Genomic DNA, 24,665 nt, shown 5'->3' with positions numbered 1-24,665 from the left:
GGACAGGAGGATGAGGACAGGGAGGATGAGGCCAGGGATGATGGGGACAGGGAGGACAGAGACAGGGAAGATGAGGACAGGAGGATGAAGACAGGGAGGATGGGGACAGGGAGGATGGGGACAGGCATTATGGGGACAGGGATGATGGGGAGAGGGATGACAGGGACAGGGAGGATGGGGACAGAAGATGGGGACACGAGGACAGGGATGGGGACAGGACAAGGACAGTGAATGAGAGGACAGAGACAGAGGATGAGGACAGGAGGATGATGGGGACAGAGGATGAAGACAGGGAGGATGAGGACAGGGAATGAGGACAGGAGGATTGAGGCCAGGGATGATGGGGACAGGGAGGACAGAGACAGGGAAGATGAGGACAGGAGGATGAAGACAGGGAGGATGGGGACAGGGAGGATGAGGCCAGGACAGGATTTTTACAGCCTGGGGACAACCAGGAGGCCACGACCACACCGGGGCCAGCCAGGAGGGGCCGCCAGCACCACGCCACCACCGCCTTCCCCCCCCCTTAACCCCCCTCAACCTCCCTTTCCCCCCCCCCCCCCCCCCCCCTCGGCGGGGCCGTCCCGGCCTCCCCGTCCCTCCCGGGCCTCCCCTCGGCGGCCTCCAGGCGGAGCCGGGGCCGGAGCCGAGGCCGGGGCCGGGGGGCTCGGGGGGATGCGGGCCGTGGGGGTGCTGGGGCTGGGGGCTCTGCTGGCCTGGCTGCCCCCCGCCCCTGCCGACACCTTCTCGGCTCTGCGAAGCGTGAGGCAGGCGCGGGGGGCCGAGGGGAGGCTGCTGCGGAGGCTCCGAGCCTACCTGCGGGAGGAGGGCGCCCGCCTGCGCCGCCAGGTGGGACCCCCCCATCAGGACCCCCCCATAGGGACCCCCCCATCACCCCCCCCCCGGGACCCCCCGGTGGGGGACACCCGAGGACCAAGCCGGGGATGCGCCGAGGCGCTGCTGACAATGGGAGGTTGGGGCGTGGGGGGGGGTCCGAGAGGGGAGGAGGCTGCGAGCACCCATGGGTGGCACCGGGGGGTCCCGTGGCACAGGGGTGGCCCAGGAAGGAAGGGGACGAGGTCCTGGAGCTGGGATGGTCCCGAACGTGGGCTAGATGCTGGGGCCGGAGGCTCTGCCGTCCCCACGTCCCCACCGGGGAGGACGCTTTGGGTCTTGGCCCATTTTTCCCTGCGGTTTTGGGCAAATCGGGGCGTTTGGGTGGCCCCGAGTTGGCGCGCCACCCGGAGCCAACCCCCCCCCCCCCCATAGGTTCTACGAGAAGGTGCGGGCGCTGCACCAGGACCCCGGCGCCTCGGTGGACAACCCCTTGCTGGCCTTCAGCCTCATCAAGCGCCTCAGCTCCGACTGGCCCCGCCTGGTCTACAGCGACGAGGCCACCGAAAACACCCGGGGTACGGCACCGCTGCTCCACCCGGGGTCCGGCGGAGCATCCCCAGGGCCGATGGAGAAGGCTCGCGGCCTCCAGCCTCCACTGAGACCCCCCCCTCGCCCCCTCCACCAGCTCTCCACGATGGTTTCAAGGAGGTACAGCAGGAGCTGCCCGGAGCCGAGGACCTGGACGGGGCGGCGCGGGCGCTGATGCGGCTGCAGGACGTCTACGGGCTCAGCGTCAAGGGCATGGCCAACGGCGTCTTCCAGCCCGCCGGCACCGGCCGCCCGCCCCTCTACAGCCCCGGCCGCCGCATCGCGCTCTCCGCCGACGACTGCTTCCATGTGGGCAAGGTGAGGGCAAGCGCGGCGGCGCGGTGCCCCCGCCGTGGAGCCACGTGGAGGTTTTGGGTTTTTTTCCCCCCCCCCCTTCCCACATGGAGGCGACGGGGCCCCTCTGAGTCAGCCCGCAGGCATCCCGCGGCTCCGGCCCAGCTCGTGGGGTTTCTGCTGCCTCGTGGCTCGGGGAAGGGAAAAGGCGAGCTGATGGCTCGTCCCGGAGCCCCCGTCCGGCACGGTGCTGGCACAGGGCTCGGTGCTGCGGGGAGGGTCTCATCATCCCCGCCTGGGGGTGAAAGTGGGTCCCCGGGAGGGATTTTGGGGGCTGTGAGAGAGGCTGAGACATTCTCGGGGCAGTCCCCACTGCGGGGCCAGGACTGAGTCACGGAACATGGGGTGGGATGGGGCGAGGTGGGGTGGGCTAGGGGGGTGAGATGGAGGTGGAGACGGGGATGGGATGGGCAGGGGGACGGGGATGGGATGGGGATGGAGATGGGGGAGTGGGGATAGGGGGCAGGAAAGGAAGGGATGGAATGGGTGGGGGATGATGATGATGAGGATAGGAGGGAATAGGGATGGGGAGGGGACTGGATATGACTAGATGGGTGGGGGAGTGGGACGGGATGGGACGGGATGGGACGGGACGGGACAGGACGGGACAGGACGGGACGGGACGGGACGGGACGGGACGGGACAGGACGGGATGGGATGGGATGGGGATGGGGATGGGGAGGGGATGGGGATGAGAAGCGGATGGGATGAGACTGGAGGGGATGAGAAATGTGACAGGATAGGAAGGGGATGGGATGGGACCAGGACAGGGACGGGGACGGGAACAGGGACAGGACACCGGCCACGATGACCCCACCAGCAGCTCCGAGCCACCAGCTGCGCTGCCTCGCAGGTGGCCTACGACACGGGCGACTACTACCACTCCATCGCGTGGCTGGAGGAGGCCGTCAGCCGCTTCCGCCTCTCCTACGGCAGCTGGAACCCGGAGGAGGAGCGGGGCAGCCTGGAGGACGCGCTCGACCACCTCGCCTTCTCCTACTTCATGGTACGGCCCCCGGCCCCCTCCCCAGCCCCCCGGGGCCGAGCCGTGGGCCTGGGGCTCCTCACACGCTCTCCGCTCCCACCCAGGCTGGAAACATCTCCCACGCCTTGACCCTCTCCAAGGAATTTCTCCACTACGGTACGGGGCTAAGCTTGGTTTCGGGGTGCCCCCGTCACCTCTGCGTGCCACCGGCCCCGCTCCCCTCATTTTTTTGGCACGGTCGGGGTAAATCTCCAAGGACCGAAGCCAAGGAGGTTGGTGATGGGGACGTGGGGCTTTGGGTGACACCTCCCCGCCCCAGCAGACCCCAGTAACCAGAGGGTGACGAGGAACGTGGCCAAGTACAAGAAGCTGCTGGCCACAGGGGGGGACCGTGCGGGGGGCCCCCTGCGGCGCCCCAACGCCACCCGCCTGCAGAGCCGGGACGCCTACGAGGAGCTGTGCCAGAGCCTGGGGGCGCAGGTAGGGCTGGCAACGGGGATCCCACAGCCCCCAGCCCACCACCGCCAGCCCCTTCCCCACACCACCCCCATCCCCTCTCTCCCCAGCCGGCCCCGGAGCGGCCCCCGCACCTCGGCTGCTCCTACGAGACCAACGGCAGCCCCTACCTCCTGCTGCAGCCCGCCAAGAAGGAGACGCTGCGGCTCCGGCCCTACGTCGCCTTGTACCACGACTTCGTCAGCGACGCCGAGGCCGAGACCATCAAGGGGCTGGCGGGGCCCTGGGTGAGCCCTGGGGGGGGGGGGGGGGACGGGGATGAGGTTCCCCTCCTGGAGGAGGATCCCCAAGAGGTGGTGGCTCGTGGCCCACCCTGAGCATGCAGAAATAGATTTATTTATTTTTTTAAAGTAGGGCTCAGCCAACGCTTCCCGCACGGTGGTGAGCCCAGCTTGACTCCATCCTGCTGCCCTTGAGCCCCCCCAAAGGTTTTGGGGACAAACTGGGGCCTGGCACGCACCTGAACTCCCTCCCCGGCCTGGTGGCACCCAACACGCTGCATGGCCACCGTGGTGCCACCGTCACCCCCAGGGGACACCTTGGGCGGGGATTTTTGGCCGCCAGCTGGTTTAAACACCCCAATCTGGTCCCCAAGGGAGTCCCCGCTCGGCGCTGGGGGTCCCCCAGCTCGGGGGCGGCCCTGTTGGCAGCAGCATCCCCTCCCTGTGTCCCCTGCAGCTGCAGCGGTCCGTGGTGGCCTCCGGGGAGAAGCAGCAGAAGGCCGAGTACCGGATAAGCAAGAGGTAGGGCCACCTCGTCCCCCGTCCCCCAGCAGGGCCCCAAGTGCCCCCAAAGGAACTTGGGGGGGGGATGCCTGAGGCTGGGCGTCCCCGCAGCGCCTGGCTGAAGGACACGGCCGACCCCGTGGTGCGGGCGCTGGAGCTGCGCATGGCGGCCGTCACCGGCCTGGATTTGAGGCCGCCCTACGCCGAGTACCTGCAGGTGGTCAACTACGGGCTGGGCGGCCACTACGAGCCACACTTCGACCACGCCACGGTCAGGAGGGCTTGGGGTGGGCCCGGGGTGGTCAACGGGGTGGGTCAACCCGGGGTGGTGCCTTGGGAGGGAGGTTCCTGGGTTGGGCCCGTGGCGTTCCCTGGAGCCCTACCTGGAACAGGTCCTGCGGTGGTCCCCAGGGAGGAGGGAGAAGGAGAAAGCAAAGGAATGGAGGTGGAGGGAGGGAGAGGGACTTCCCCGGGGACAGCGCAGAGCTGCGGGGTCCGCCGGGCGTGCGGGGCCGCCGGGCTGAGCGGTGTCAGCGTGCGCCTGACCTCCTCCACCTCCTCGTTCTTGGGGCAGTCCAGGAAGAGCCCCCTTTACAGAATGAAGTCCGGCAACAGGATCGCCACGGTCATGATCTACGTGAGTCGCCCCCCTGGGTTTGGGCCGAACGAGGTTGCGCTGCGCGGTCGTCAGTAGGGTTCAGAGTGAACGGGGTTTCAGACGGGCGAGGGCGGCCCTAAATGGGATTGTGGCAGGGTGTTAAATGAAAACCCGGTGCTGGCAGGGAATTTCTGGGCTCGGGGCGTGGGCAGCACATGGGGAGGGACAGGGGAGGGTCCGTGCCTCAGTTTCCCCGTGTTGCGTCCCACAGTTGTGTCCCACGGGGCAGGGCGAGGGCCGCGGCTCACATTTCTGCTCCTTTTCCAGCTGAGCGCCGTGGAGGCCGGCGGCTCCACCGCCTTCATCTACGCCAACTTCAGCGTGCCCGTGGTTAAGGTGAGGGGGGAGCGGGGCGGGGGGGGGACGACGCAGCTCTCCGGGGTCTCGTCTCATGCAGGGAGTCGTGGCTGAGCCCATCCCCGTGCCCCAAACCCTGACCTGAGGCTCCCCGATCATTTTTGGGCTCCAATGCCTGACCCCGAGGCTTCTGCCTCCATTCTAGGGATGCCAACCCCCAATTTTGGGGCTTCTGGCTTTGTTTTAGGGGCACGAAACCCTAATCCCATCGCTCCCAGCCCTGTTTTGGGGCACCGAACCCCAACCCTAGAGCTGCAGACTGCTTTGGGGAGCTGACCCTTAACCCTGGAGCTCCCACGGGGTGTTTCGGGACCTCAGGGCTGTTGTGGGGTGCCAAACCCCGGGCCGTGCCCCCTCTCTGCCCCGCAGAACGCAGCCCTCTTCTGGTGGAACCTGCGGAGGAACGGCGACGGGGACGGGGACACCCTGCACGCCGGCTGCCCCGTCCTGGCCGGGGACAAGTGGGGTGAGACAGCGCCCGGTGTCACCCCGGGGTGACACGGGGCTGGAGGGGACGCGAGAGGCGCTGGGAACCAAAAAATCCTGGATAACGGGGGGAAAAAAATCACCGATATTGGAGCTGGGGGGGGAAATGTCCCCGTGGGGTGCAACGGGGGACGGAGGCAGACGGGTTCCTTGTCCCCCCCAGTGGCGAACAAGTGGATCCACGAGTACGGGCAGGAGTTTCGGCGGCCGTGCAGCCGTGACCCCCGGGACTGAGCGACATCGGGGGCTTGAGGACGCGGCTCCTGGCCGGGGGGATGTTTTTGGACCCCTCCGAGCCAAAGCTGGTGAAAATAAAATCGAAGGAGACCGAACTGGAGTCTGGGGGAGACGCCTCGGCGTGGCCCGCAGCGGGACGGGGGCAAGGCTTGTCACATCCCCGTCACATCCCCAGCCCCAAAACGGCCTGGCACAGCTCCGAGAGGGGACACGGGACAGACTGCCACCTCCCCCCCGCGCCGTCGGTGTTTCTGGCCCCACCAGGGGCCTCGCTCAGCCCCACGGGGATGCACCCCAAAGAGCCTCCCACCCCGCACCCTACCCGGCTCGGCATCCTCGGGCAGGGCTGGGGGGGTTTGTGGGGGTGTGGGAGCACTCATGCGTGTGGGGTGACGTGGGGGGCGCGTCTGTATCCCCCCCCATACGCCTCTGATGCCGGCCTCGCTCCCTAAACACACCCCCAGCCCCAGCTAAAAACCCTAAATGACTTTTTTAGGATAAAAAGGACCGCCAGCCAGAGCCATGGCGTTCCTACGGTAATCGGTACGCTTCAGAGTGAACGAAGCGGACCCGAGGAAAGCCGCGGTATCGTCCTTAACCCCAAAGGGCCCGGCTCAGGAGGCACGAGCGCAGCGGGGTCGGCGCGGCGGCCGCTGCCTTCCAGCCTCCCTGGCCCCCAGCCCGCGCCCTCGCTCAGCCCCGCTCCCCGGGGGCGCCGCGGACAAGCTCCCTTTTCTCCGGCCGACCGCAGCTCCCGACGTGACTGGAAGGCAAAGGAGGCGGCCGGGCTCCCCGGCAGCACCCGGAGATCGGGCAGGGACCCCCGCGCCGCTCGCTTCCCCCTGAATTTCAGAGGGGGGGGGAACAGCCCCACGAGGGACTCAATTTTTGGGGATCGCGGTCAGCCCCTACCCCCTCAGAAGCTGCCCCGAAACTCCCTGACTTGCGCGGGAGAAATTGAGGAGCTCCCTCGCCGCCGGGGCTCTCGGGCTTCCTTGCAGGCACAGGACCTTGAGCACAACTTGAGCCATTTCGGACGGCGCTGCCCCAAAAAAATCCCCGCTCCGGAGCCGAAACCCGCAACCCCAGCAGCGGGGGCGTTACAGAACACGCGGCCCAGCACAGCGCCCGCCAGCCGGAGCCCCACGATTTATTACTTTCAGCTGCTCCCGGCCATGTGGGAGCGATCAGGCGTGGAGGGGAGGGGAAAAAGCAGGAGCTGGGGCCCAAGCACACTCCGCACCCGCTGGAGCACGAGCAGGGAGGGTTCGGAGGATGAGAGGCTTCCGTGCATCACCCAAAAACCCCAAAGCGCCCCTCTCGGGGCCACGACGGTCCGAGAAGCAGCAGCTCTACCCCCTGAGACAGGAGACGGAGGAGCTCCTACCCGAGGCTTTGCACAAATGCTTTATTGGGAGGCGAGAGAGATGGACACCGAAGGAGAGAGCGACAGGGCGAGGCGGGACACGGCGCGCAGCCTCCGGGGACCCGAGGGACACACGAACGACGTTTTCCTTCGGGGGAACAGACACCGATGACGAGAGGGCCCGGCTGGAAATCCTTCCGCGGGGCCAGCAGCCCCCAGGGGAGCTCGGAGCAAAAACCCCAAGGGTTGGGGCTGCCTTGGGGACAGGGCGCTGAGCGGCGATGCTGCAGGAGCGTGGGGCAACGGGGTCCGGCCCAGGCGGGCCCAGTCCAGGTTCCCCCCCAAAATTGCTCTTCCAGCTCCTGAGCAGGGCGCCAGGGCCGCGTGTGGTTGGAAACGGCAACCCAGGGCCGCTCGGCAGAGCGGTTTTTGACCTTAAAAAGATCCGGGTCTGGAGTTTCGGGGCGTGTTAAGCACCGCTTGAAACCACGGGGTTCGTCAGACGCTCGGGGTATCCTTCCCAGCCCTTCCACAGCCCAGCTAAAAGGTAATAGGGGAGGGGAGGAGAAGGGGCAGTGCTCAATGCGAGGCCGTGCAGATCCCTTGGGGCTGTCCTGCCCCGATACCCGCCTGGTGCTCACCCAACTGGCAGCAGAAGTGTTGGGTTTTGAAGCCCTGCTGCCAGGGGATGGAGCAGAAACCAGCGGCGACGCCCCGCAGAGACGGGAAAGGCCGCAGGGTGCTGAGCTGAAACCACACGCGGCAGGACGGGGCTGTCCAGGGTCACCCAGCCCTTCCCTCTGCCAAAAGGGTAAAAAAAAAACCAAACCACCCCGCCAGCCGGGGCGTCTGCGAAAAGCCACCGTCAGGCTCCAGGGGAGGAAATGCAGCTGGGTTCAGGGAGCCTCACAGCCCCGAGGCCAGCCCGCAGACCCCCGCGGCGCCGCTCTGCGCTTTCATTCCTTGCCAGCAGCGCTCCTTTCTTTGGGGGGCACAGAACCCGACGTCCAGGCGCAGTGAGCCCCACGATTTTTAATCGGCTTTGGGAAAATCTCAGCCACCACGATTCGCTTCTGAAGGCACCTGACAAGGGCCAAAAACGAGGCTCCGAAGCAAGCTCTGCGCAGCAAGCACCTGGAGACACGGTCCGGCCCTGCGGCTGCGCATCGCCCCCTGACTGTCGGGGATTTGGACACGCAGCACGGAGCTCAGACGCGTGCGAAGCTATTCACCGCGTCCGCAGGATCCGTACTCGAAGCAGAGCCACGCGCCGTGGCGGCTCAGCAAACACCTTCCCCAACAGCCCCCGCCGCTCCTGGAGCCTGCAAGGCACCGAGGGTTCGGTCCGAGGCACCCGGTGGGACCCATCGCGGGGCTGCTCTGAAAAATTTACGAGGTCAACCCCCGAGCAAAGCGGTCCCCCAAACCACGCCGCCTGCTCCTGCCAGGCCTCGGCCTTTTCCATTGCGCAAGTTTCCACCGATCCTCACCCCCAGCCGCTAGAGCGACGGCAAGGAGAGATTCCTAAGCGGCGTAAAATCCGCACCCTTTCCCTTCAGCCTCCCCACGTTTCGCTTGAACCACGGGCAGAAAAGCGCTGAAGGCTGTGAGAAAGCGCGACGGGCTGGCAGCCGCGGGGGGACCTTCCAGATTTCCCCGCTTTTAACGAGTCGAGGACGCCTCTCTCCGCAGCTCCTTTTGCCGTTTGCCGCGTTATCCCTCACCCGGACGCCATTTATCTCTGCCTGTCGCTCCTTCCTCCCAGAAAAAAAAAGAAACTGCAAGAATTTTTTTTTTTCCAGACAGAAGCAGACCCTCGGAAACGTTCGGTTCAGCGCAGCAGGAAGGGGTTCCCAGCCCTCCCACTGCTGCCACCCCTGGGGTTACCCTGCTCCGAAGCCAGCGCCGCACCGGTCCCCAGACGGACACGCCGCCAGTCCCCAAATTCCGTGGCAGTCAGGACCGAGAGCCTGGCGTGGAGCACTGCCACACGAAAAAGCCCGTTGAAGCGTTTATTTCTCATTCACTTCTCGTACGTTGACACCAAATTGAATTTCTGAGGAGCCCACGGCGCTCGCGGACACTTGTTCCACTTCCAAGGGTACTTCTGCAGCGCGCCAAACCGATCTTTTTCTGCTCAAAATGAGTTTTGTTTTGTTTTCAGATTTCTCTCAAACCGTAAAAACAAACAAGGGCAGCGAACGCGAGGAGCTGCCTCGGCGAAGCGCTCAAAGCCAGCTCCTCCAGGACGCGAAGCGCGGAGGAACGTGCCTTCACCCGCATCGCTCCCGAGCCTGACGACACGCTTAGTTTTCCCCGGGCTGCAGTACTCGCACGCTGGAGTATTTTGGTCTCCAGTGACGCGAGCACGAAAGCAACGTGGAAAGGCCCAAGAATTTTGCTGCTCTTCAGGTTGCATCTGGAAAAAGTGATATTTACCGTCTCAGCTGGCCAAGGTCCGTTTAATCCCGCACCAGCTAGCCTGGGGCTGGCTGTAGCCCCACGCTCACAGCGAATTACCGTAATAATTAACAGGGAAACGCACAGAGAGGGAGGCCAGCAGCCAGCGATTACTTTTAACAGTGCCAGCGGCCTGGGAGAGAGCCGAGTGCTGTGGAATCGGCTGTTCTTGCCTCTAATTCTGCTTCTCCTGCCCTGACGCGCTGGGGAAGGGACACGGCGCGACGCCACGACCGCTGCGCCCAGGGCTGGCGCGTGAACGAACCGGAGGAGCAGGGCAGCGCTCCGTCAGAGTAAATCTCCGCGTTCAGCCGGCCGCGCCGGCTCCTCGCCGCCCTTCCCCGCGCCCCGCCTGCACCAGGAATTCACCGCGGCTGCTCGATATCCGCAGCTGCCCGTGACGGGACGCATGCCTCAGCAAAACAGCCCTGGCAACGCTGCTTTCATCATACAGCACGGAAGGGCGACGGACGCGAGGGAAAAATAAAAGGCGACCTCGGACGACCACCGGCAACACGGCAAGAAAAACCGCCCCAACACACGGCCGCTCGTACGCTCAGGAGCGATTCTTAAGGGAGGTGAAAGCAAGCAGACGAGTTGTCTGTGGATAATGACCCCTGAAGAAAAAGTTCTTCGTGTAGCTATCGGTTTAAATGGAAACATGGAAAAGCAGGCAGCGAAACGATCTAGGAAGGGACGGGGAACACGAGATCTTTCCTCCAGTACCGGGGGAGCACACGGCAGCCACCAGCCGCCTGCACCCCCGCATCGACGTTAGGATTGACTCCAAGCTCTTCCAGGCTTTTCTCTACTGCGCTCCTTGCATCTTTCTCATCCCAAAGATGCCGATCTCTGCTCAGTCATGTGTAGCGGCTACACAAAGGGGAGCATAAACACATTCCAGAGGCAGAGAACAGCCAAATAGGCAAACTGCCTGTTATTCGGTCTAGTTTTCCTCAGTGAGAACTCGAAAACGAATGTTAACAAAGCTGCGAGACTCCGCAACGGAGCTCACGGTCCCCCCTCACCTTTTCGTTTCACGGTCCCGTCCGAATCGGCGCAGGAAAGCAGCACCAGGCTCCTGCCACAGCTTAACCCTTAAGGCTGACACCGGTGAGAGGAGCCTCGAGCTCCCAGCAAAGCCAATTCCTCCCTCTGCTTTAGAGGGAAACATTTTATGTGTTAAAAAAAAAAAAACAATCCTAAGGGGCACTTTGAAGACGACTAGGCGATTCGTGGAGAAATCCCGAAGCCTTTGGATAACGCTGCAATGGCCTCAGTGGATCCGGGCTGCCAAGAGCCCCTTTTTGCAGTTGGGTCCAAGAAAGCCTAAGAACTGACAGAGATGGGCGTGATCGACTACTTGGGGTTTCAGGAGGTCTCGCCTTGCAGCAGCAGAGAGGAACCCATCTTCCGAGGGTCTGAAGAGCTTTTCACGGTCTTCAACACGAGCCGCTTCCCAGCAAGGAAGTCCCTAAGCGGGTACACATTCTGGAGAACTAGTTCTAAAGGGACGAATCTCACACCAGCTTCTCGCCGCTGCTGAACCGGAGGGATGAACGGATATGGAATACATCACAGTGGCCTCTGGTGCAGTTTATTTACAACATGACTCCGCGCTGGAGAACACCAGGGTATTAACAAGCAGGAAACACACTAGGAGGGAAAGAAGGAGAGGGGGGGAAAAAAAAGGTTACACGTTAAAAATCAAGGTGCTCCCCGAACGTATTTGGCTCTGCGACGCTCTAAATTTAGTAGATTACCCAAAGTAAAACACAGCCAAGAGGAGCCTAGCGTGTAAAAGCACTCAGCAATAACTTGTAAGCTACGTGATAGTGAGAAGCACAAAACCTTAATATATTGCTGCCCATGGCTAGCGAGCCACCTCACTGCCTCCAAGCCGCCTGTGTCAAAGCTGCCGTTGCTATAACCGTTAAGAGCCGAAGGAAGAGAGTAGTGCCTCCGAAGGCTCACAGGCAGCACGGGTTGCCAAATACAGCGCAGAAGCCCTTTGGTCTTCTCACCCTCATCATTTATACATCACCCTACACCATTCCCTTTCACTGAAGTTAAAATACGCAGCCCGCAGCCCTACACTTCGACTGCTCCATCCCTAAAGGCAAAGGATGAAGGGGAAAGAGAAAGGGAAATCATTCAGCAACACCTGTTTCGTATTGCCCGTCCTACAGTATGAACAAATTTTGAAGCTTACAGCTTCTGTGGAAGAATTCTTAGCTAAAAGCAGGACGGCTTTTCGGGACTGCTCACTGAAACCTGAAGGATGATCTCGAAACAGGTTAGTACCTTCTGCGAGTGTGGCCCAAGCACTGGTTTAATTATTACCTTTATGACATTGTAGCTAAGATTTTAGGAGTTTTCCAAGCAACCTTACCAATCGCAACCCACTCACGGCTGCATGGCCAACGCCAGAGGGCTGGCTTCTGTAGCTCGTCACGATAAGAAAAGACAGGAGGTAATTATCAAAAGCCTGCAAAGCGAAGCACGCAGCTTTACCTGCCTCACCTCACCAGCATTTCCTGGCCAAAGCAGCGTGGTACAAGCTGCTTCCAGGGCACGGTGCCTTGCTTATTTAAATAAAAACCTGTTTACTCTGAGTACCACAGAGCTTGTAGTTTTGCCCTCTGGCAGGCTATAAAGAAAGGAATCAGCTAGGTAAGATCTGCCTCCCTCCAAGGAAGGAGGTTTCACTAACACAAGTGAATACCCGAAAAGTTTACAGAGAGCACAGACGTCAAATAATTACTGGCTGCGATTCAGCGCTGTTTGTTTACATGCGGTTTCAGCAGTACGCTGAAACTCCGAGCTACCTCCCGCGCTGAAAGCCACAAGCACACAGGAGGAGCAAGAGCTCTGCCCGAGGACCGCGCAGCCTTGGAGTACAGAACCTTACCACTGGAATCCACCGATGGGCTCTGTAAACCTGTGACGGATCAGGAACGTCGCAACAGCTTCAGCAACCTGAGGGTAGGAAAAAGCGGTCAGAATTCAAAGGGGGTGCGAAGTCAACAAGAAATCCGGGCAGTTCTTGAAGGCTGCAGCAGTTCCAACTGCAGCACGTGGCCGTAGGACCCTCCTGCTGAAGCAAGCTTGCTCCTTTAAAACTAAGAGCTCGGTATAACAGGCTCGGGTCTAAAAGGAGGAGATGCGTGCGTCCACACTTCTACCTTTACTCTAAAACTGATCACACAATCAAGAACTGACAAAAAATTTCAGGAGTTCTAAAATAAAAGAAACAAAAAGCACCACATCAAAAAAAAAACAACCTCTTAAGTTTAGCATGTGAAAAAAAAAAAGGTTAGGTGAAATCACGATATACGTTATTCCTATAAAGGATAAATCAGTGTCCTGACACTATTAATACCACTTGGAAGCCATATTAAAAAGAGCAAATATTGAGATGAAAATAGTTATTTTACATTGGTAAAGAGAAGCACTGACAGACTGAGTTTGGTATTCACAGCGGTCAGCATAGAACAAGCTTTAAAACCAGCTCTGTTTCCGACCACAGGCTCCCCTGGCTGCGCCGCATTCCTACCGCTATCGGGACAGCAACTTCAGCATCACAGAAGCGGCCCTGCTCTGTCAGTCTGTGAACTGCTTCAGCAACATTTGGAAACTATTTGGAAAATCTGAGCCGCCCGGCTCAGCCAAACAGACCGACTCCAAAAGCTGGGACGAGCGGAAAGCTTCGCGAGGGAAGACAGGAGGTTAAAACCGATCCGCGCCCCATATGGGAACAGTTAGTTCCATCACCGCCAGCCTGACAGTTCCATCTACGCCCTAGCCAAGCTCCGCATCTCATCTAACATCAGGCTTTCCAACAAGCTTAAGAAATGTGATTAAATCCAAGCTGTTTTGCAAAAAACAAAAAAAACACAGTTATGGTATCATGCCCAAAAGGTTCTTGCAGCGTAAATCTCTGCTTCGCAGGAAGCAAGGGCCCCTTTCGTATTTAAGCTGCGAAGACCACGATGCGTTCGGCACACCACGTGCGTGGAGCTCACCTTGTCTGGAGCATCTTCATGGACCGCATGGCCGCACTGCGGAAGGACTTGCATCTGGAACTTCCCTGCAGACCAAGAGAGGCATCGTTGGAGCGGCTTTTTAAGCGGTCCTGCTTTCTAACAGCAATGGTTTAGGCAAGTAATTCTCGTGTCTATAGGAAACAGGCACTGAACCCTCAAAAGGGCTGTGAATTTATGAGCTCCTCTTATTAGGATCACTGTATTTTTTATAAACCTCGCTGTGCCTCACTGTGCGCATCTGGTGAAGGAGGAGCAGGGAAGGCAGAGTCTAAGGGAAACTGCACAATACGCACAGCAGCCAGTTTCAACAAAATGCAGGAACTGGACGCTTAATTCATCTTCCCCAGGCGTAACTAGAGCAGGTTCCCAGGAGATAAAACAAAGCCAAACTTCTTAGAGGTTCTCGACAGAGGTTGAACTAACCTTTCAGTTGAAACTGTTACCAGATCTACCCTAACGCGATGTTTATCCCGTTGCCCAATGCTACCTTCCAGTATCAATTGACATGGAAATCTATGAAAACTGGGACCAGTTTCTTCTGCCCCATGAAAACTGGGGCAGAAGAAAAAAATACATTCATGGAGATGCGGCTAGAAACACCGGGAAACATGACATTTTTGGGTGGTCCCAAGTGTTCTAAGCTAGGAACATCGAGAATGTCACTAAAAAGGGGGAAAAAAACAAAACCAAAAAGAAATCCACAGAGAACACCAGCCTGATTCGCCAAGAGAAGTGTGGCAGCCCCACTGCTGGAGACATCAAACAGTAGACTGAACAAAAAGCACGGTGAAAAGCCCTTCGTGGCTTCTAATTCAACCTTCCCCTTCTCAAATTCTCTGCTTTTCCTACAATCATGCAGCTAAGGAATACTTTGGGATTCACTAAGTCTTTAATGCGCATTTGTTTTGGTACAATCTGTACCTGGTAAGAGGCCATTCCAGTGCTCTTGTTCGTGTACCCACAGCAACAAGCTATCATCCAAAAAGAGCGTTACAGTAACGATATCAAATATTTACCTTGCATCTGTCCAATTGTTAGATCTTTATCCAGCCTGTCAACACCTACAATCAAATAAACAGATGTATTGGAGAAGAGCCAGGGAGAATATGGCTGCCTAAGCAGATCTTTACTAGGCGTTTTGAAAGAGACATTTGGCATAAAAAAAACGCGAACCAAACATCAGCTTTGACATTCGCTAGGGTGTTTCACTGCTGCACCTCAAGAGAGTGAAGTGACAGGAAAGAATCCCAGCCAAAAGTGTAAGAACGCATCCTTTCTACAACTTCAAAGGATGTTTGTCTTGGTCATGCGTTGTGTTTCCTACCATGACACAAAAAGGGCCCACAGCTGGCTGCAGAATATTGATAAACTGACTTTCAGGTGAAAGTCATGCCCGCATCTGTAGGAAAATACCGTGTTAGCAGAAGCTATCTTGATACTAGAGGCTCTGAACTGATTCCAGATCTGCACAGTTCGAATGGACTGGTTTACGATATTTCATGATACAGAGAAAAGCCAGGGTGGGGAAAACAGCTCCACTACTCTCAGACAAAACCATTAGCCAAATGCTGACCTTGTTTTCTAAAACACAAGTGGGACACCACTGAATTGAAACAAGACACGTACCAGCTAAAAGCAAAAGCTTTGGAGTTGGACAGCTTAGGAAGAGGTTAGATAACCCCCTGAACCAGCCATCCCAGTACTTCTCTGTTTTCGCCAGTTCAATTCGCCACGTGTATAAGTGCTCCTTCTTTGTCTGCAGGGAGGAAAGAGAGCTCTGCGTTAGCGATCAGTAAAACAGCTGAAATAAAACTCAGTGTCACCTGGAAATGCATCTAAAAAATACTGGCTCCCTCTGGTGGATTACGCACTCCCAGCAGACAGTTCTTGCTCCTTATTTCCTCTCCAAATCACAACCAAAGTACACGAAAAGGGAGCAAGAAAGTCAGCAGGAGCTATACCTACAGACTGAGAGAAGACTGGAGTTTTCAGGGAACTTAATTTTCTGTTTTTTCACTGGCACAAATAGCTCGTGCACTGCCTGTGCCTTCAGATTTGCCTCTCAACAGGTTAGGTGACACAGAAATAGAAGGGGCTAAGCAGGCTGCAATGATTTTCCTTAAGGAATTTTTCATTCTTTGGTCGCAACTGAGCAAAAATACCACGAAGGCTCAGAGAAGAGCAGTCCTCATTCACGACTTAAAGCCCCAGCTCAGATCGTATGCACTAAATCTGAGAGCATCTGAGGAAAGAAAACCAAATACACACTTCACTTCTAAGTGACAACCCAGGATGGAGTCAGTGGAATGAGACCAAGAAGAAAAACAAGAGTCCCAATGTAAGTTTTCCAAGGGAATTGCTCTCATTTATATCAGAGCAATATTTTTATATAAATATATAGATATTTACATCCAAATATGTTTATCTTTGGATAACTATTGGCTACTTTTCTTGCAGGGGAGCACCATGTAAACACAAGCTGAAACACAGCGAGAAACTCCCTACCTCCGTGTCATCTTCCTTCTTCCTTTTGTTGACAGAGCCACCCCCTTCATCATCCTCTTCCTCCTCCTCCTCTTCTTCAATAATGCCCTCCACTATGGCTTTAGGACATTCAGGACTAGCAGCTCCCTCGCACCTGTGAAAATAAAGCCAGGAACTGATTCCCTTTCCAAAACAAACAAAAAAAAAAAGCATGTTTTAAACCTAAAGCAGTCAGCAATTTCTCAAACACTGGCTGAGAAAAATCCCCCCCCATCAGTTTAAAAATAGCTGGGGATGAAAGACAGTCACCAAGTGCCCCTGCAGCACACGCATCCCTGTGCAAACAGAAATGCAAACAGCTATTTAAAAGGGACAGAAGTGGTCAAAAAAGCAACACCACCTCTTCTGAGCAGGGTGTTAGAGACCTTTGTAAAGGTTCCGGGTATGTCACGGATTACTGGCACAGGCAGATCACTCTGATCCCCCCAAACCCACCTCAGCCCACTCCTGAAAAGCAGAATTAACCAATTTTTAAAGGGAAGTGAAAGGCACCATACCCAGAAGGCCAACCCAATGTAGGCCAACGTTTCTGAAGAGACATTAGACTAACACTTACGTCCTTAACGTGTGCAGAAAGGCAGACAAAGAATACACAACCAGCAGCAGTTTATACATATGCATATATATATAAAAATATAAATAACTGTATTACTCCCCTCCCCCATATATATATATATATATGTTATTGTTATTATTTTGAATAATTTAGCTCTTTGTGGATTCTGCCCTACTGAAATTCTGGGCAGGTTCCCTCCAAGTGCCATGACTATGATTTAGTGCTGCTGTGGGTATCCGACTGTGATCAAATGAAACGAAGAAATTTGTATTTGCTAGAAAAAAAAAAAAAAATCAAGTTCAAGAACATTTATGCTCTGTAGGGATGGTATTGCACAACAGACAGGAAGACTTTCAGAGCTTTAAGGAAAAAAATATCAAAAAGCAACCTACTGTTTGACTTGACCGACCATAGAAACTCTAGCAGATTCGAGATTTCTTATTTGTCCGCTTTTAACACTAGAAAAAAAAAGCGAAGAAAGGCAGAAACAGTTACTGAACGCATCAGTGACTAGCAGGCCCAGAAACAGAAGCAAAACCAGGTAATTTTACCCAAACCACCTGGCTCCCAGCAGCTCGGTGCCCACCAGGCCCCCAGGGCCTTTCCTGCCCTGCTGCTGGGACTCTGCACCTCTCCTGGCTGCACCCCACGAGGTTCCTCCCAGCCCACCTCGCCCTCCTGCCCAGGGCCCTCTGGAGAACCCGCTACTCCCCCTGTTTTTGTATAGCTGGGGAGGTGAGAGTGTAAGGAGGAAAACTGACACGTTACGTAAAGTTTGTGCCGTTTAGGAGTCAAGCAAAAATGGCAAGAGATTTTGAGACTGCATAAGCTCGCACCTTACCTCCACTCAATTGCGTTCTCGAGCGACTTGAATGTTTTGGGGCGGCTCCGTAAGAAGTTCTGCATGCTGTTCAGTGCATCCATGGCCGTACCTAAAAATAAGAATTTTCACTTTATGGCATGTGGTGGAATAATTATCGTGTCCTTCTATACAGGACTGGCTACCAGGGAGTACCCTCAGAGAGAGCTGGGGCTCAAAGGGGATTTAATGCAGTTAACGAAAATACAGCTTAGTATTCCTAAGCCTACAGCTGTACCTGCTCCCCCAGCAGAGAATTAATATTTGAACAGGTCGGGCATTCAGAGAGTAGGAAAAAGCAGTAACCACACATCAGCACCATGCACTAAATAAAAAAGCAGCCCTCCTCCGTGCTAACAACAATGTGTAACAACCAAACGATGAGGACAAGAGCAAACAGAGATCCCACCTGGGAGGAGGAAAAGGAGGGGTCCCGCAGCAAAAACTATTTTATGTAGGTAATTTGTGTTAGGAGGATGGAATTAGCATAGGTTTAAGTGGGCAAAACCTCCTGTGTTCAGGGATTTGGGGATAAGAGAAAAAAGATGAGCGTGGAAGAAAGAATCACGCTCACGCTTACCTTCCACAACGTCTATCATGCACAGACCCAGTAAACTTGGCACCAGGTTTGCAACCGCCGTGTGCACCGCAATGGCACCACCCATGCTGTGCCCAATAAGCATGATGGGGGGAGGGAGGTCCCCGTACAGAGCTTCAACCACGTTTCCAACATCTCTGCCAAACGAAGATAAAAACCACGGTCAGCACCTCTACGTTCATACGTTTCTGAAACCGTTCTGGACAACGGGAGGAGGACGTACAGATCCAAGGCAGACGTCTGGCTCCAAATCGTCTCCGCATGCTTATTTAACCCACAGATTGTTGGGACAAGTTTATTCCCTTATCACTGTTCAGTTTCATTGAGGCACCGATACAGGAAATCATTTAAGCCAACACTTCACTGAACAAGCGTGTCATTTCCCTTTTTTATAAACAGAAAGTGCTTTTTTTTTTTTAAATCCCTTAAGCAAACATTTTACATTGGCATTAGATGGTGGGAGTTTTAAATAAAAGGTGAGGAAAGCATCACATTCTCTCGCATGGAAACACAGACTAAAAAATTCACAGTTCTGAAAGGAGAAACCTTTTGCAATTAAATAGAAAAAAATAACCAAGCCCTAGCAACTGAGGCAAAGAAGCACTGAACACAAGCAAAGATTGACTCTCTCGGGAGCATAGTTACTACAAGGCAAGCAGAGATTTCCCCTTCTTTTTCGTTAAGGCACCTACTGTAAACTGAAGCTGTCACTGCAGTATGTGAATGTTGGCTGGCACAATTCACACACAAAAAAAAACACAAAACAGCACGGCTAAAGACTGAAACCTAGTAAAGAGCACAGAATTTTTAAGACGGATTCAGAGTTGCCAAAATTGTCTTTCCAATTCAGAGGAACTGAAGACCTGAGCAGCATCGCATCTCGTAAACAGAGAGCGAGTCAAAAGAAAAGCTAGCTTGTTTGTTCTGTCAAACAGCAAATGATTGGAGGATTTAATAAAAGATGAAAACTAGCTATAATTTAAGGCTCCCATTTAAAGGCTAATGAGGAGTAACTTTCAAAATCACTGCTAAGAGGAGAACGAGGTTTAAAAACAAAAGGCAACCTGTTTTCCCCCGTAGCAGTGCTGCCGCAGATTTAAAAATCCCAATTATTTCATACAGCACCTCTTCAGGACGCTGACGGATCAGGACCTGACAAGCCGCAAGCAGCAGCAATAAGGCAGACAATGGAAGTCAGAATACATTTCACACATGGCCTCCCCACAACAAACCCGGTAGATTTGTTCATGCGAAGGTTACAAAATCCTTCGTGATTTAACTGTAGTCATAGGAAAGAGCCTCTTTGTATTAAATGTGGACATAAGGGGACGTACTGAGCTATTCGCTGCTCACGCAGCTTGTCAAGAAGAGGATTTGCACCCCAAAGCAGGTCATGACAATTTGTAAAAGCAACTCCCTCCGTGCTCAAGTCTCAATCCTTGACCCACACTTTGGGGATGCTGCCAGCCCAATGCAGATGCAGTCTGAACGCTCACTAAAAGAGCGGAAGAACCTCCAAACTGGTGTCTTCAGGCTAAAATGCCCAAATTATGTCTGAGGAAAGCTTTCTCCCTTCTATTCGGAAGTCTCTGGCAGGTGTCATTGAGTATTACAGGTTTAGTGTTTGCTACAATGAAGTCGCTGATCTTTAATTTGGGTTTAAAGCCGATGGGGCCTAGAGAACAAGCCCACTTTGGAATATGACTCAGCTGAAAGAGCTGATAATTTATTCACAATAAGTTTTAAAACTGTCCTAAAATGGAAGGAAAAGAAGTGATAGCTGCCAGAATCATGTGAAATGAAACTATTCTTCCAGCTCCCTTGAATGAAGGTTGTGTGCCCTCCAGAAGTTCAAGCAAGAAAGAAAAATAGATGTGTGAAAAGCAAAATACCGAGGGGAGCACGTAAAGCTTCCTTACTTTGACATCGTCTCTGCAGACAGATCTTCAGGATTCCTAACTTTTGTTTCTCCTGAAAGAACAAAAAAGTTAAGATCACTTAAGCTGAAAACCTTCAGACCCCTGAGGACTTTGAGCAGCAAATGGACAAAGCTTTTTGGCACAGTTACGAAGAAAGAGCCTACCTCAGTTAACATGAATAATTAAGAAACCCAGAATTAATAAAAACGTTTGGTACTTTATCACTTTATAGCTTAAGGGTAGGAAACACTCCCCATGACTGTTCCATATTAGCAACGCGTCTTAAAACTGAGCACCACACCTGATTTCTAACAGGAAAAAACACCTTTCGGTTATCAAAATACAGAGGAGGGGGTTGCTGCCAACAGGTAGGAAGGAACAAGTCCACCAGTGCCCCGCATAAATGCGCGGGGAGTCTCAGCTGTTAACGGACGGGGTCAGGTGGCTGCAGAGCTCTACAAACCACTTCCCCATCCCTGTCTTCGAATAAAAATAAGGATGCCTTAAGGATGATTCCTCAGCCATTTTGGGAGGGATTCGTTACATCTCCTTTAAAAAAAAAAGAGAGCATGCGATGAGCTTATGTGATTTGAAATTTGTTATACTTACCATGGCCCCGGAGATCTAAAGCCACAATCCTACACTGAATCCTGCTAATGATTGCAGACTGCAAGAAGGGACAAAGACAAGATAATTTGCAAAGCGCCACACCTCACCTACAAAAGGATTAGCAACATTAAGCACCCCCTGAAACGACAGCAAAGGCTAGGACGGCGTGACAAAACCCTCCACTGCCAACGAAGGGGCTGAACCTGGAGGTTCTGGTCCCACAAAGACTATCCCGTATAAACTACCCTTAATTAACCAAAGCTCCATCCTTTCTACCATTGTTCACGCCGCCTCTGAGGACGTTTATTTCATTGTGCGTTAAGACATTACATGTGCTTCCTAACAAATATGGAATTCAAGCTCTGTAGCACCTCTGAAACACAGCAGTGGGATTACAGCTGCTGAAGCAATGCCCCCCTTCCCCAAGCCCAACGTGTTCCAAAATTAGCCTCAGCTATCCACAGCAGACATGAAGATGAAGCAGCTGCTTCGCAGCACACATTCGATTTGCTCTTAAAGAATGGAATTTTACAGTAAAGCTGGAACGTACAAAATTGATTAGTCCAAAGAGGTTGGGAGGGAAGAAGCGAGGCATCTTTTTAAAGTAAGGCAAGGCTGCCATAGGATGATGCCTCTATTTGTCCCTGACAGCTCGATTTGCATAAGTTATTTCAGGCATCACAGCGATTAAACAGCTTTCTCTGTTGAAAGGAAGACTTTTGTGTTAAGGAATCGTTGATGATTTAAATAATGACCCTGCAGGGTTGGGAGGATTTGTTGAGGGACTGTTAATAAACCACCTACGTAACAGGCAGAGATCCAAAAGCTACCCAGTCCTCATATTTTGGTTGTTCAGCTGTTCAACTCCTTAGCGACTGAAGCAGGTGCTTTCCCAGCAACCTCTGAATCCACAAGGTAATATTTTAGACCCCAAAAGTCACCCTGAAACCTCCCTTCGCAAGGTGCTTATGCACCTAAGCAATAATTTACCCAGTCAGATGAACAGCCTACTGCTAAAAATCAACCCACTGTCACCGGAGAGCAAGGCAAGAGGGCCGTCAACATGATGTGACAGAATGGGAAACCTTCCAGTACTCTGAGTTTTAGCCAAACAGAAATAGTTTGGGCAAGAAGAGCACAAGCACATCACCCAGGAATTTAGCAGGCCGCTAAACAAAAGAAGAAAGCAGCACCCTCCCTCTGCCGGCTATTATTAGATGGTTACATTCAACGTTTCCTAACTGGAGAAATTCTTCTTCTGTCTGTTTCTGGTTGGTTTTGCTTTAGTTTGTTTGGTATTTTAAAGATTGTTTAAGGTCTCGTTCATTTAACTTGACTATTAGGACAAGGCCAGAAGGCCACAAAGATGCTGGGGAAGAGAAGGCCCCGGGGAGAGCTGCCAGCGGCCTGCCAGGGCCTGCAGGGGGGGCAGGGAAGCTGGGCAGGGACTCTTTGTCAGGGCTGGGGGGACAGGACGAGGGGCACCGGCTGGAGCCTGGCAGGGGGGAGGCTTCGGGGAGGCGTTGGGAAGAAATTCTTCCCTCTGAGGGCGCTGAGGCCCTGGCCCAGGCTGCCCAGAGGAGCTGGGGGTGCCCCAGCCCTGGCAGCGCCCAAGGCCAGGCTGCGGGGGGCTGGGGGCCCTGCCCAGGGCAGGGGGTGGAATTAGGTGGGCTTGAGGGCCCCTTCCAACCCACTCCATTCTCTGATTCCACGTCTGCTTGGGACAAAGCTGCTTTTTCAAAGCATGCACAGGATACAATTTAATAACAGCCACATAAAGGCACGAGCTAATTGTGGCAGTGGCTTCCTCCAGATGCGCAGGCAGGTGCAAGGCACAAATCTGTGTGAATCTTCTGTGTTATCTTTGTTAGCTGTCAACAGCAAATTAAAAAGCCAGGAAGTGTGAAGCACAGTATTACAACCGCAATCACTCCACCAAATCCAGCAAGCTTGAGATTTTTAAATACGAAACTGGTAGTGGTTTTGCTACTGGGAATAAGAGGGGAATGGCTTTAAATTGAAAGACAGGAGATTTAGATCAGAGGCCACTAGGAAATTCTTCACTCAGAGGGTGGCGAGGCACTGGCACACGCTGCCCAGAGAGGTTGTGGATGCCCCAAGACCAGGTTGGACGAGGCCCTGGGCAACCTGATCAAGGGGGTGGCATCCCTGCCATGGCAGGGGGTTGGAAATGGGTGGGCTTTAAGATCCCCTCCAACCCAAGCTGTTCTGTGATGAAGGTGGTTTAGCCGTGGGTTACACCATCAGGATTGCTCAGTAGTAGTCACCATTCAAGAGCAGCTGGTATGAACTCTTGTGAAGTGTTCCTTCTTGCTACCCGTCTGAACGTCTCCTTAAAGCCCACTGAGGAGCAAAAAGATAAATATGACACAGCCAGAGGCACAGAGGAGATGTAGACACTTCATCTGTCCAGTCACACTTCCATGAAAGTTGTCCTATCCCACCCTTCTGCTAAGAGTGCTAGATAGCTCAGAGTCCCTGGATTATAAAAGCTCCCAAACAGAAATCAAGTGCTGCAAGCGATTTTACTTTACCTGCAATCCTTCAAAGTTTTTCTTCCTCACCTCTTTTTTGGTTTTGTTTTCAAACACTTTTTTGTTGTTGTTTTTAAACCTTTAGTGAAGTGCTGTGTGGAAGTTTTGGCCACTGTTGATAATTAGAGCCTACAAGATAACCCTTCGCTATGCTTTACCTATTTAATACACAGACGACTTGAGTCAGGTACATACCAAGAGATAAGACACAGTTTTCCGAATTAATTTTCCTCATGCTTAACACAGCTGAATGGCTGAATGATCAGCTGCCTTCCATGCTTAGAGGACTACATGAGCACGCATATATACTCGTATAAGTCAGCAGCTTACTTACAGTAAATACAGCCCAGGAAAGAGCAGAATGGCCTCCACCGTGCAGGAGCAGTAAGACAGGTCCCTCCGATCCACTTTTGTAAATTCGAAAAGTGTATGAACAGTTAAGGACATCTCATAGTTATCTGATGTTACTCAGCTGAATGTATTTTGGAGTCTGCAATACCCGACAGTGTTTTGTTTCCACCCTTGTGTACACAAGGGCTCATCTCTGCCTCTGAGCAATGGGCATGTGCAAGCATAAAACAAGCTAAATTTTGTAGTTAAAGAGTTCTTTTCCTACTGCCCAGGTCTTCTCCTCTATAACCTACACGTCTCCTGCCAGCAACCTTTTTCTTCCTCATGCAACAGAGAATCGAACTGAGAGAAAAACAAACTATTACCAGCATGTGCTGTGGAGCAGGTAGTTTTGATTTGGCACGTTTTCCTGTTACATCCAAGAAAAAAAAGTCAGGTAAGCCAGTAAAAAAGATTCTTAGGGCAGTATAACTACTACCTGGAACATACACCGGTAAAGATGCTTCAGTATGGTAGCTGACATCCCCTTACAGTATTTATTTAGACAGAAAAATCAGGTCAACTATCACTAAAAGCACTGCCACTTAGGGAAAGGCACAGATCTGAGAGTCGTGAGATCTGCATTCAGTGCCCCAAACTGCGACCAAGAGATCAGACAAGTCGCTCCACCTCCTTCTGCTGTTCTTGGGGCGGACAGAAGCGCTCCCCTAAACCTCACCACGCCAGCTGAGGTTCCTGACCAAGCTGTTCGCCGCGGTTCTGCTGAATGCCCTTGAGTGCCCTTAAGATTTCTGGTTATCACCGACCCAAATAGGTCCATCATCCTTTTTATTATTTATAAAGCCTCAGGGGCGCGTGCAGCACTTCACAAGGAATGCAGACAAGGTGCACATCGTGACGAAGTCATAGCATCAGTTGGCACGATTAATGAGAACACAAAATAATGACACGGTGAATAAAACAAGGGCAGAGAATTTTCCTCATTTTAAAGTAGCACATGCTATTGGCAAGGAAGAAGTAATCATCACTGATATTGGGGCTGAAATAGCTTGGGAATTT

General features: G+C 54.0%; 2 protein-coding genes across 6 annotated transcripts in view; one reads left to right on the top strand and one right to left on the bottom strand.

Moving 5' to 3' along the window:
• The first annotated feature begins 580 nt into the window (after nt 1-580).
• Nucleotides 581-5,838, top strand: P4HA3 (prolyl 4-hydroxylase subunit alpha 3). Of its 2 annotated transcripts, XM_066990050.1 has the most exons (13): nt 581-850; nt 1,266-1,412; nt 1,523-1,743; nt 2,633-2,785; nt 2,869-2,920; nt 3,087-3,244; nt 3,331-3,507; nt 3,959-4,023; nt 4,117-4,276; nt 4,580-4,642; nt 4,931-4,999; nt 5,390-5,486; nt 5,670-5,838. In XM_066990050.1, exons 1-13 carry the CDS (start codon nt 676-678, stop codon nt 5,738-5,740), a joined length of 1,608 nt encoding a protein of 535 aa, XP_066846151.1. In that variant the 5' UTR covers nt 581-675; the 3' UTR covers nt 5,741-5,838. The 2 variants fall into 2 exon arrangements, 1 of the variants encoding a protein (XP_066846151.1); XR_010828471.1 differs by lacking the exon at nt 581-850 and having other exon boundaries at nt 999-1,412; nt 4,585-4,642.
• A 1,291-nt stretch (nt 5,839-7,129) lies between these two features.
• The window catches only part of PPME1 (protein phosphatase methylesterase 1), a 29,620-nt gene continuing 12,084 nt past the window's right edge, over nt 7,130-24,665 (bottom strand). For 3 of the 4 annotated variants that reach the window (XM_066990054.1, XM_066990052.1, XM_066990051.1), the window contains exons 3-14: nt 23,590-23,682; nt 20,701-20,758; nt 20,092-20,143; nt 18,155-18,309; nt 17,557-17,647; nt 17,108-17,173; nt 16,121-16,253; nt 15,242-15,371; nt 14,632-14,676; nt 13,595-13,659; nt 12,481-12,548; nt 7,130-11,225 (exon numbers count right to left, since the gene is read on the bottom strand). In XM_066990054.1, the coding sequence (XP_066846155.1) occupies nt 11,207-11,225; nt 12,481-12,548; nt 13,595-13,659; nt 14,632-14,676; nt 15,242-15,371; nt 16,121-16,253; nt 17,108-17,173; nt 17,557-17,647; nt 18,155-18,309; nt 20,092-20,143; nt 20,701-20,758; nt 23,590-23,682 (975 nt within the window). In that variant the 3' untranslated portion in view covers nt 7,130-11,206. The remainder of the gene's footprint in view (nt 11,226-12,480; nt 12,549-13,594; nt 13,660-14,631; nt 14,677-15,241; nt 15,372-16,120; nt 16,254-17,107; nt 17,174-17,556; nt 17,648-18,154; nt 18,310-20,091; nt 20,144-20,700; nt 20,759-23,589; nt 23,683-24,665) is intronic. The other variant, XM_066990053.1, reaches the window with a different exon arrangement.

This window comes from Anser cygnoides, chromosome 1 (genome assembly GCF_040182565.1).
Source record: "Anser cygnoides isolate HZ-2024a breed goose chromosome 1, Taihu_goose_T2T_genome, whole genome shotgun sequence".
Classification (NCBI taxonomy): Eukaryota; Metazoa; Chordata; class Aves; order Anseriformes; family Anatidae; genus Anser; species Anser cygnoides.
Note: the sequence above shows the minus strand (reverse complement) of the source record. Positions and strands in the feature narration are given on the sequence as shown.

Coding starts and splice junctions, on each gene's coding strand:
- P4HA3 (XM_066990050.1), top strand. CDS start 676: ATGCGGGCCGTGGGGGTGCTGGGGCTGGGGGCTCTGCTGGCCTGGCTG. Junction 851..1,265: donor CGCCCGCCTGCGCCGCCAGG/TGGGACCCCCCC, acceptor CCCCCCCCCCCC/ATAGGTTCTACGAGAAGGTG. Junction 4,277..4,579: donor CACACTTCGACCACGCCACG/GTCAGGAGGGCT, acceptor TTCTTGGGGCAG/TCCAGGAAGAGCCCCCTTTA.